At 40.9% G+C, this 12,518-nt stretch overlaps 1 protein-coding gene across 10 annotated transcripts in view; it reads right to left on the bottom strand.

The window, feature by feature from the left end:
* PHC3 (polyhomeotic homolog 3) overlaps nucleotides 1–12,518 on the bottom strand; it is a 133,935-nt gene that overhangs the window by 102,898 nt on the left and 18,519 nt on the right. For all 10 annotated transcript variants that reach the window (XM_029615141.1, XM_029615144.1, XM_029615140.1 and 7 more), the window contains one exon: nucleotides 11,178–11,255. In XM_029615141.1, coding sequence (XP_029471001.1) covers nucleotides 11,178–11,255 — 78 coding nt within the window. The remainder of the gene's footprint in view (nucleotides 1–11,177; nucleotides 11,256–12,518) is intronic.

Here is a 12,518-nt window from a genome sequence, read left to right as displayed (position 1 = left end):
GGTGCAACATCACCAAAAAGATCGCAGACATTACCTGCCCTTCCATCACAAAAGTAGTACAACCTTCGCCAGACAACAGGAAACCCTGGTTCACCCCAGAACTGAAGCTGCTTAAACAAGAGCTAAGAAATAAAGAACACACTTGGAGGAGAAACCCATCCCCCACAACATTAGCTATTTATAAAACCTCCCTCAATGCTTATAGGATCACCATACTGAGAACAAAGAGAGATTTTTTCTCAAAAAAAATACATCATTTCATATTTGATTCAAAAGCACTTTTCTCCTACGTTTCAGCTCTCACTAAACCATCACCTCCTACCATTCCTGATGATCAAGCACTCAACAAAGCATCAGAATTAGCAGAATACTTTAAGGATAAAATTGACAAACTGACTATCTCTTTCTCATCATCTTTTTCATATCCCCCTTTCCCTCACATTACCTCACCTCAACTAAATACAACGCTGGAAACTTTCGAGACCACTTCAGCACTTGAGATAGAAAACATACTTAAAAAAATGAAACCGTCATCTCATCCCTTAGACACAATTCCTACTAACCTTCTCATCGCAATAAGAAACTCCATATCAAAACCAATTGCAGACATCATTAACTGCTCTCTCTCCCAGGGTCTAGTTCCTGACCAACTTAAATTAGCCATTCTCAAACCTCTACTTAAAAAACCTAACCTTCCAACCACAGATCCAGCTAACTTCCGCCCAATAGCTAATCTGCCATTGATCGCCAAAATTATGGAAAAGATAGTCAATAAACAACTATCTGAATATTTGGAAGAAAACAACATTCTTGTATCTTCCCAGTATGGCTTTCGGAAATCGTTAAGCACTGAATCTCTCCTTATCTCTCTTACCGATTCTATTCTATCTAATATGGACAAAAAACAACCACATCTTTTGATACTACTAGATCTCTCTGCAGCCTTTGACACTGTCAACCATTCATCTCTATTAAAATGTCTGGCAGATATAGGCATTAAAGGAACAGTCTTCAGCTGGTTCAAATCCTTCCTAGCAAATAGACATTTCAAAGTAAAGATTAACAACAAAGAATCACAACCGATCCCTTCCAACCGGGGGGTCCCTCAGGGTTCCTCCCTTTCCCCTACCCTCTTCAACATTTACCTCTTACCTCTATGTCATCTACTTACTAAACTAAACCTAACTCACTATCTCTACGCGGATGACATCCAGATACTCATCCCAATCTCAGAATCCTTACAAAAAACCTTGGCTCACTGGAACAATTGTTTGCAACAGATCAATCATCTTCTCTCCAGCCTTTGCCTCATTCTTAACAACAACAAAACTGAGATCCTAATCATCAATCAAGACATCAACATCAAACTTCTAAACCCAGCTGACCTACTCAACTCATCCACTCCCATATTAAATCACTCACCACATGTTCGAGATCTAGGTATCATGCTAGACAATCAGCTCAATTTTAAAACATTCATAACCACAACCACCAAAGACTGCTTTTATAAGTTACAAGTCTTAAAAAAATTGAAGCCTCTTCTTTATTTCAACGATTTTCGGATGGTCCTACAAGCCATTATTCTATCAAAAGTCGACTATTGCAATTCGCTTCTCTTTGGCCTTCCATATTCATCCATCAAACCCCTCCAAATGCTACAGAACTCTGCAGCCAGAATCCTTACCAATACGAATAAAAGAGATCACATCACCCCCATTCTCAAGCTCCTCCACTGGCTGCCTATAAAGCAAAGGATCCTATATAAAGTACTCACCGTAATTCATAAATCCATTCACAATATCTCTCCTCTTCAATTATGTAACCAACTACGCCCTCATTCCTCCTCTAGACCCATCAGAGGAGCATATAAAGGCACTCTCTATGTACCTTCAACAAAATCCTCGCATCATAAACGTGCCATATCTACAGCAGGCCCCATTCAATGGAATGCGCTCCCACCAGACATTCGGCTTGAGTTCTGCCACTCTTCATTCAAAAAAAAACTTAAAACCTGGCTCTTTAGCCAAGCTTTTCCAGGACCATGATCATCATTTTTTCCCCTCCAACCACCAAGAACATATCTTCTTCACAAACCCCCATTTTCCATACCACTACCTACTTCCTCTCTTGCTGCAGGACACTTGAGATTTTCTCACTTATACGTTATAATTTTTATGCTCAATAAGACCTGTCAACTTAATTGTTTAAGTCTTTTTTTTTTTTTTCTCCTTTATCTTTTGGTCATCAATGTTACAACGTTATTGTTAAATTTTGAACTTATGTACACTGTTCCAAGTTTCATAACCTTGTTCTATGTAATGCCTTTTGGCAATTTTCATGTTCTGTTTCAATGTAAACCGATGTGATCTTTATTTCATATAGGAACACCGGTATATAAAAATCTAAAAATAAATAAATAAATAAATATCTGAAAGATGAAGTATGGAATTAAGCGAGTAATCGGACTAATGACAACATGGAAATGAAGCAAATTATACCAGAAATAATTTATCTGGCAAAACTTTACTTTAGCAAGTCTTGTGTACATAGTATAGCAAACCAAACTATACTAAAATAATTTGAATTTGATTACTATATTATAATATTTTTTTCAAAAGAGAAAACAAAGAACCAAATCTGTTACTTGCAAGGGTGAATAGAGACAAAGAACATGACAGCAGATAAGGACCTGAACACTAGTCTAGTAGGTAAGGGACACCACAAAATCTGTCTGCAACACATGCACCAATATTTATGCAGACAGGGAAGGATTAGAATAACCATGATTATTTTGCAGACAGTTCTAGTTTGACTTTCAAAACTGCTAAGCCTGTAATTTTACAGCTGATATGACTTACAAGTCTTTTACTTTAAAAGCCTTTGTTACTAAAATATTAAAACAGAAGTGTTTTCTTTACTGTTCCACATCAAATTCCACTTTAATGTACCACATAACCTGCCAACACTCGCTACAAATTCTCACACTACAAACTGCAAAACCTCTAAAGTTTCACGATTAAGTACAGTGAGTTTGCTTACTATAAATGTTTTACATAGCTAGCAGGATAAATTAGCTATATGTGGGTGGCATCATCTGGCAGCACCAAATGGATCTGTCTCTCCTAGCTAGTAGAGTTTTTAGCTCTACTGAGCATGTGCAAGAACTCCCGCGCGGGTTTGCCTAGGTAGTTGACTGTCCACAGAGGCAAAGGGGTATTTAGCACAGATAAATTAATCCTGTCAATGGAAAACACCTTTTATGGTAAGCAAGCTTGCTTTTTCCGTCAATAAGCAGGGCTGAATTAGCCATGACATGTAAGGAGTCCCAAGCTGAGAGTTGCAGCAGATAATTTATTGAATAAGCAACCCAAACCCCACTGTAGAGAGTAGACTACTGAGTGAACAGGCTATGCAAAACTAATAGTCCGAATTTATTGCCACTCTTTCGGGCCGATTCAGTAAAGTCCGTGGGAGAGCGGGCAAATGCTCGCTCTCCCGGCGCACGCACAGGCCACTCGCCTGTGCGCGCAATTCAGTATTTAAATTAGGTCTGGCGGTAGAAACGGACAAAAGGAGGCACTAGGGACACTAGCACGTCCCTAGCGCCTCCTTTTGGCCCCGAGCGGCGGCTGTCAGCGGGTTTGACAGCCGACGCTCAATTTTGCCGGCGTCGGTTCTCGAGCCCGCTGACAGCCATGGGCTCGGAAACCGGACGCCGGCAAAATTGAGCGTCCAGTTTTCGACCCGACAGCCGCCGGCTGACTTAAAAAATTTTTTTTTTTTTTTATTACTTTTTTTACCCTTCGGGACCTCAGACTTAAATATCGCCATGATATTAAGTCGGAGGGTGAACAGAAAAGCACTTTCCCAGTGCCCGAAGACATTAGCGCCTACCTTTGGGTAGGTGCTAATTTCTGAAAGTAAAATGTGCGGCTTGGCTGCACATTTTACTTACTGAATCGCGCACGAATACTAATAGGGCCATCAACATGCATTTGCATGTTGAGGGTGCTATTATGTTCGGCGGGTTGTACGCGCGTTTTCCGCCCCTTACTGAGTAAGGGGTAAGGGAAAATGCGCGTCCAATGGCAGGTACTGTATCGGCCCGTTTGAGAGGTTGTCCAGACAGTAGTAGGATGAAAAGTTGTGTACTAATAAACAAGTTGCAGCTTTGCACATATTTCTGAGAGGTACTGCTCGCAAGTGATTGTAATGCATGAGGCCATAGCTCTAACTTGATGAGTTTTGATGGAATCTGCAATTTGTAAGCCTGCTGATGTGTGGCAGTGTTGAATACAGACTGCTACCCAGTTAGACAATGTTTGCTTAGCTACCGCTATGTCCAGTTGGTTAGGATCGTAAGACACAAAAAGTTGTGAAGCCTAAAGATGTGGCTGAGTTCTTCTCTTGTAGTAAGCCAAGGTCCTTTAGCAGACTAGGGTATGAAGGGCTTTCTCATTTTCATGTGTATGTGGTCATGGAAATAAGGTACGCAATATGATGGACTGATTAATATGGAAAGCTGAATCAACTTTTGGCGACTCTTCAGATGGGTGATGAAGCGCCACCCTGTTGTGGAAAAATTGCATATATGGTGGATAATGAACTAATGCTTGACATTCATTGACTCTTCTGGATGATGTTACTGCTACAAGAAATACTATTTTCCTCATTAAAAACTTAAGAGAAGCAGAGTCTGAGATAGAACAACATTCAAATCCTTGGCACAGGTGGTTTCTGCACCAGAGGTTTAATTTGCTTTTCATATTAATCAGTTCATAAATCTTGAGATACAGGAGCATGAGTTGATATAGGTTTATTGTCAACTTAAATATGGTAAGCCACTATGGTGCTGAGATGTACTCTTACTGATAATGTGGTAAGGCCTGAATCAGAAAGAGAAAAAAAGTAGGTTAGTAAATATTTGGGTTCACATAAGAATGGGTCCAAGGCATTATGTTGACACCACATGGACAATCTCTTCCACTTAAAGCCATAGGCCATTCTAGTTGATGGCCTCCTGGCAGAAACTATTATGCCCTCAATGTCTCTGGGTAAAGAGAGATCTGCAATTACCGAGCATCCAGCATCCAAGCCATCATGTTGAAGGATGGGCAGGTTGAGTGGAATAGACTTCCTTTTTCTTGAGTTAATAAGGTTGGATCTTTTCCTAGAAGAATCGGAGGACTGCTGGAAAACTGTATGATATGCAAACTAAATCTGTGTATGCCACACTGGAGCTATAAGGATCAATCAAGATTGATCTTTTAGCACTTTCTGCACTGATCTGGTTATCAGTGGGCTCAGTGGAAAAGCATACATGACGTCTGTGTTCCAGTTAAGTCTACTGGTGCGGAGTCACAACCCAGGTGTCCTGGACTGATCCTGGTACGTACAGGGAACACACGTTAGGATGGAAACTCTTCTGAGACAATCTACCAATTTGTTGGAGATTCCTGGAAGATAAGTTGCTTGCAGGCAGATTGATGCTTGAATGTCTTGGTAGAGAATCCATGACCCTGTGCCTCTCTGTTTGCTCACAGAGGACATGGCCACTTGGTTGTCAGTTTAAATTAGAATACTTCTCCCTTGGAGAACATAAGAACATAAGAAAATGCCATACTGGGTCAGACCAAGGGTCCATCAAGCCCAGCATCCTGTTTCCAACAGTGGCCAATCCAGGCCATGAGAACCTGGCAAGTACCCAAAAACTAAGTCTATTCCATGTTACCATTGCTAATGGCAGTGGCTATTCTCTAAGTGAACTTAATAGCAGGTAATGGACTTCTCCTCCAAGAACTTATCCAATCCTTTTTTAAACACAGCTATACTAACTGCACTAACCACATCCTCTGGCAACAAATTCCAGAGTTTAATTGTGCGTTGAGTAAAAAAGAACCTTCTCCGATTAGTTTTAAATGTGCCCCATGCTAACTTCATGGTACATGAAAGTTGACAGCATGTACCTGATAGCTCTCAGTTCTAGTAGGGGGATCTGAAACTGGTTTTCTTTGAAAGACCACATCCTTTGTATTTGAAAAGGTCCAGTGTGTACACCCAAACCTTTTACTTATTTAATTTAACGATTTTTATAATCCACAGATTTCCAGAAATTAAGTTATTATGGAGAACACCAAAACATTCATGTTAATAAAATACAGAAACATAAAATAAAATTAACAAACATAAAGGGGTAGATATTCAAAACTGGCTGTGTAAGTAACCTGCAGGTAAATTTTTATTCGCCAGCGAGCGCAAACACCAGGAGATATGTGCGTGGCTGGGCCGAATGCATTTTAGAAATGGCCCGGCCACGCGCATATCTCCCGGTACGTGCAGAAGTACCAGGCCATTAAAAAGAGGCGGGCCAGGGCCAGGGGCAGGGGCAGCGCTATTTTGCAACTTACTTCTACTCCAAGGAGGAAGTAAGTTAAAAAACAAACAAAAAAAAGCCAACAATGGATAGGTAGGGTAGATTTAGGGGTTGGGGTGGAGAGGTTAAAAGGGAGAAAGGTAAGGTAGGGGGGTAGGGAAATTCCCTCCCAGTCTGCTCCTTAATTGGAGCGGACTGGGAGGGAACTGGGCAAAGGCCCGATCGTGTCGCCAATGTGCTTTACAAAATCCTCCCCCCCCCCCCCCTTGCGCTGATACAAAATTTGGCACGCATGTGCGCATGGGCATTGTATTTTGAAACATGCGCACGCAACACATGCATGTTATAAAATCGACACGTCAATGCGCGTGTGCATGTTTTCAAATCTACCCCTTAGTTGGTTAGAACTTATCCGGCTAAGTTACGATGTATATTCAGCGGCACGGCAAAGTCGATACACACACACACACACACACACACACACACTTAGCCGGATAAGTCTACACGGCTAAGTTTAGACCTGCTCTATGGGGCGTCTAGACTTACATGCACACTTATGCGACTAACTCCAAATACTGGTAGTTAGTCGCTCTGCCCCCCCCAACCCACCCACTACACCTACTTGTCGTGCATGTAACTTTTAGCCGTATAAGAGGCTTATACAGCTAAGCAGCAGTCACTGAACATAGGCACATATTTAGCGGTTGCTAATTAGCTACAAGTCTCACTTATCAGGCTAAATAGCTCTGAACACGCTTTGAATACTGCGCCCAAAATGTACAAGTATTATAACTCATACAGAAAATACAGAAATATAACCATAATACATTATGCCCAATCAACAAATGCTTCATTAAAATAAAAGACTTTTAACTTCTTTCTAAAAATTGTAATATCTTTTTCTGAACATAGTTCTCCAGCAAGCTGTTCCATAAAGATGGGACAATGCAAGAACATGCTCATTCATGTGGATTAGAGTCTATGAACTCGTAAGGACAGAATTGTTAATATATGTTAGAAGCAGATGATCTCAAAGATGACCAGGAGATAATGTATAATAATTAGATGGGTTTTCAATATTTAAGTTTAAAAACAATTACTAACATTTTAAACTGAGCCCTCCACTTTACTGTAAGCCAGTAGAGGCTACGCAAGTAGGTGTAATATGCTCAGTAAGTTTAACACCAAATAAGGCATCTGTCACTAAATTTATCTGATGAGAGAGCAAACGAAGTGGAGCTCCTTTTTGAAGAACACGAGGGTTCAGTAACCAATGTAATGCCTGTTTCATGCTCTGTGAGATTTGTATTTTAGCTGTCAAGGGTTGAATTAACAGGTCCCATTGACAGAGGAGATGCCACTGTAGGTGGCAGAGGTGGAGGCAGGTTAACGGCACTATATGCATGAATGCCACCATGTGATCCCAAACCACCAAGACTTGTCTGGCTGCCGTGCGCTGTGAGTCCAATAGCTTGTAAATGAGTGATCTCAGAGTGTTTTCCCATTGCGACAGAAGAAAATCTTTCTCCCGCAGTGAATCTATCCATGCGCCAATACATTGTATTTTCTGGGTCGGCACTAGATTCGACTTCTTGAAATTCACCAGAAATCCCAACTTCTGTACAAGGTGAATTGATATTTGCAGAGAGATAAATATGCCCCCCTGGTTATGACTAGCCAATCATCTAAGTATGAAAAGATTTGGATTCCTTGATATCGTAATGTGCTGCTACTCAGCCAGGCACTTGGTGAAGACCCTCGAGGCTGCTGCAAGTCCAAAGGAGAGTTCTTTGTATTGATAATGGAGACATTTTTCCCTAAAGCAAAGATAATGCCAGTGGGTGGGATGGATGGGAATGTGGGTAAACGCATCTTTCAGGTCGAGAGCATATATCCATTTCCCCTTTTGGATGGTAGGAAGAATCATTTTGAGGGAATTCATTTTGAATTTCTCTTGGAGTAAATGCTTGTTCAGGCTTCTCAGAAGTATCAGGAGTAGAATCCCTATGCAATAATGCAGGGATCAACTCTATTGCCCATTGCTGAAGAAGCGATTCGACTTCCAGACAAAGCTATGTTGTGAGGTGGATCTGGATTGAAAGCCAAAAATTGAGGAAGAAATGGTACATAAGAACATAACATAAGATATGCCATACTGGGTCAGACCAAGGGTCCATCAAGCCCAGTATCCTGTTTCCAACGGTGGCCAATCCAAGTCACAATTTCCTGGCAAGAATCCAAACATTAAATAATTCTGAAGCTACTATTGCTTATTAATAAATATCAGTTTATGGATTTTTCCTCTAGGAACTTATCCAAACCTTTTTTAAACCCAGATACACTAACTGCTATAACCACATCCTCTGGCAATAAATTCCAGCGCTTTTCTTTTATTTGTTTTAAATAAGCTACTTGCTAACTTCATGGAGTGCGCCCTAGTCCTTCTGAGAGAGTAAATAACTGATTTACATTAACTTGTTCATGTCTTTTCATGATTTTGTAGACCTCTATCATATCCCCCCTCAGTATTCTCTTCTCCAAACTGTATCTCGATTCCACAATTTTGAGAACCCATTGATCTTTTGTTATGTTGTGCCACTTCTCCAGAAAGGCCTGGATTCTCCCCCCACCCCCCAACTAGAGAGGGCAGTTGGTGTTCTGAAGAGATCAAAAACTCAGGCCAGGCTTGAGCTGGACTTCTATGCAGTTTTAGGCCAATGACACTCATGCTGTTGAGGACAAGCCGGAAGCTGTTGTTGAGTAGGAGAGGCGGAAGGGCATCTTTGGAAGTACAGTCTCTTAAAAGCCTAGAAAGAGCATCTTGAACAGGACTATTGTTCAGTTCTTGTAGAGAGGAACTGGACCACTACATTTTTTTCTTTTATTTGAGTGACAATTTATCTGAGTTTCTCTCCCAACAGGTGTTCCCTAAACAATGAACATCTGCTATCTTCCAACGGTCCATGGCTCTCAACTAGGCCATGTGACTCGCTCTAATAGAAGCTGTTGATGTATGTGACACAGAATCAAAAGATTCATAGACTAATCGGAGAAAAAGGTGTATGCACTCTTCAGCATCTAGGTGCGGCTGTGAATAATAATTTCCACCCTCTATAGGATGAAGAAAGAGTTTTAGCTTTTGTATACAATCGTACAAATACTGCACCATGTAAAATTGGTGAGAATAAATCCATGGACAGCATGGAGCTCTGAAAAACTTTCTTCCTGAAATTGTGCTCAGACAAAAAAGACTGAGGAGGCTGATGAGACAATGCCCACACGCGAATTCCCTGCTAGCTAGGAGAGACGGGTTCATTTAGTACCACTGGACGATGTCACCTGCATGTCATGGGGGTGATTCATCCTGCTTATCGACAGAAAAAAACCTCTTACAAAACGTACAAGGCTGCAGTGATTCAGTATAAAATGTTTTTTATCCATCTATTTTTCTTTTCCAATTTCACATTGCTTATTTGTCTGTGAGACAGCCAGACTAAAAACAATAGCTGGCAATCCAATTCAAGTTTATCTAATCTTTAACAGTTTGAAGGGTAAACTAATGCAGCTACTACCGGACTGATAGCTTTCATGCAATGCTAAAGAGAGAGATACGATTTGCATTTTAGAGCCTGGAAAGGAGTTTGGCTTCTTTGGGGGCTGTGATTCCACAGAAGTGATGGCCTGTGTCCAACTGAACGAGAGGTCTAGGTCCTCGGTGAAGAATCTGACTGGACACAGACTGACACACTACATCACAGTTTATTACAAAAGCATAATGATATGCGGGGATAAATTTAATCTCCAGCAACAAATGGACTGGAACCTGTGACAGTCTGACGGCTTTGTGCTGCTTCATCAGGGTCCTTTTCCCTGAAAGTTAATCAAACTTCCACCCCAGCCGTACTGTGGTGTCGCAGTTAATTCATGTTCGGCAGTTTTCTGGTCCTCGGGAAGTAGCTCAGAGCTGTAAAATGACTGCTGGGAGCTTTTGGTCTGGACCACACAAGCTTTTAAGACTTTTCCAAATTGTTCTAGTAAACCTATAATTAACTCTAACACTCAATGTGCAGTCTTTTGACCTGTGAAGGCAGGCACCTGACTGCTTTAGAAGCTCAGCATGCACATAATGTTACAATGAAAAACCTAAGCTATTGCAATTGTTCATGCCAGAATGGAGGTTTGGTCAAAACTACAGAACAGCTCAAACCTTAAAAAAAAAAAAAAAGGTTTTTTTGTTTTTTTTTAATTTTTTAATTACCAGCTCTCTAATTCTAGAGCAACCTGCATGTACTCTTACTTATGGCATGCTCCCAGATGGCACTTAGAGCCTCTGTAGAGCCCATCAACCGATATCTCTGTAGGGAGGGCTAGAGGGAAGCTGGGTACACATATTAAGCTGCCATCAAATCACAGAGACATGTTCATTTCCACTTCTTGAAGTTTAATCATTTCAAGCCTACCAAATTTTCAAGTCAGCAAGGTTGAACTACCTTTTTTGAAAGTACACAGGGAAGCAGACTACATTTTTAAATGCCACCTCGTTTCATTTCTATCTGGGCTACCCATGCTGCTTTAAGTATTTTAATAATAATCCCCTCTCACATTGGCTTTGTGCTCTTTTTTCCTCACCAGTCAATGATCTGCCTTTCCAGAAACCTGATCATTCCATGTGTTCATCTATTTCAAACCTGCTAGGTATATTTTCTAGTCATGATAAATCAGTGGAAACATTGCCTTTTCTGAGGCTCTCTAACTCTCACAAAGAGGTCAAGATTTGCCCAACAGCTGGTTTGCAGTTACTTACGGAAGTCTGTGACATGCTTGATTGCTGAGTGACACTCCTGGTGGGGGAGGTAGATCGTCTTCCCCCTGACATACTCGACTGAAAGACAAAAACAAACTGTTACATGCTTTCTTCAGTTCGTATCAAAGTCATTGTATTTATTTAGCTGTGATCTGATTTCCTGACTCATCAACTCAACTCAAAGCGGGTTGCAAGACAAATCAATCATTCACATTTACAAATGCAAATCTCAACCCTAGAAGAATAACTCCCCAAACTCAATCTCAGTACCATAATAAAACCTAATTTCATGCTACTGATCATCTGAAACTCATGTTAGAACAAAATACAATCCCATCCAAATTCCTCCTCCCTTGCCACCCCCCCCCAGATTTCATATCATTAATGCTCTGGTACTTGCAATAATAATCAGTCCTAACCCCAGTGCTAATAATATTTGCATTGATTAAAAAAATACTTCAGCTATTCTAGTGTGAAACTCTGAAGAAGAGATAATTTAATAAGAACTGAAGAAAGCAGGAGATGATTAACAAGTCTGCGATGTAATTTATTGCCCCGGTTTTGCATTTTTATTATCGCAACCTGTGCTCATGAACCCTCCCATGCTTAATACTCTGATTACTGGGGAGAAGAGTGGGGATTGCAGTCCAGATGATGGGCCCCAAAACCCCAATCTAGTTCCACTGCTCACTAGCAGCTGAGTATTTTGGAAATATTATTTGTTGAAATAAACGCCTTCTGATATGACCCTCAACACAGGGCGGGGGGGTCAGGGTGAAGCACTGGAGGGTTTAGATGTACTGGGAGACGTATGGGTGAACCGGTCATAAGTAGAGTATGTGCATTCGCTATAAAACGCCCTCTTCACGTATAACTCTGGGTAATTACATGCAGTTACAATTATTACATGCATGAAATATGTGTGCATACTTTGTTTAAATGGGTAGAGAAAGTCTGAGTTTTCCTGCATTACAAACATGCAGGTTCTGGGCAGATACAGATTTATACAATACTGCTGCAACTTTTCACATGCAGACTAAGGCAGAGCATTGAGAATTACCCTCAATAAGCAGGCATCTAGAGAACCAATTTCTTCATTAATACTTGGGGAAAAATGTCTTTCCAACAAGGAACAGGTTCAAATTTAACTTCCACACACGACATTAAAGGGTTGGCCAACTTTGGGACAAGCAACGTGCAAAAGGCCGGCAAATCAATTTTTTGTAACTGCCCACATTTTGGAGTAAAGTCTGCAGGTACGTTTTACCAACAGTCCTTACCCCAGTTTTCATGGATTTTCCTGTTTAAAAATCATGCCACCGATACTACCCACGTGCATTC

This window comes from Rhinatrema bivittatum, chromosome 9, assembly GCF_901001135.1.
Source record: "Rhinatrema bivittatum chromosome 9, aRhiBiv1.1, whole genome shotgun sequence".
NCBI lineage: Eukaryota > Metazoa > Chordata > Amphibia > Gymnophiona > Rhinatrematidae > Rhinatrema > Rhinatrema bivittatum.
Note: the sequence above shows the minus strand (reverse complement) of the source record. Positions and strands in the feature narration are given on the sequence as shown.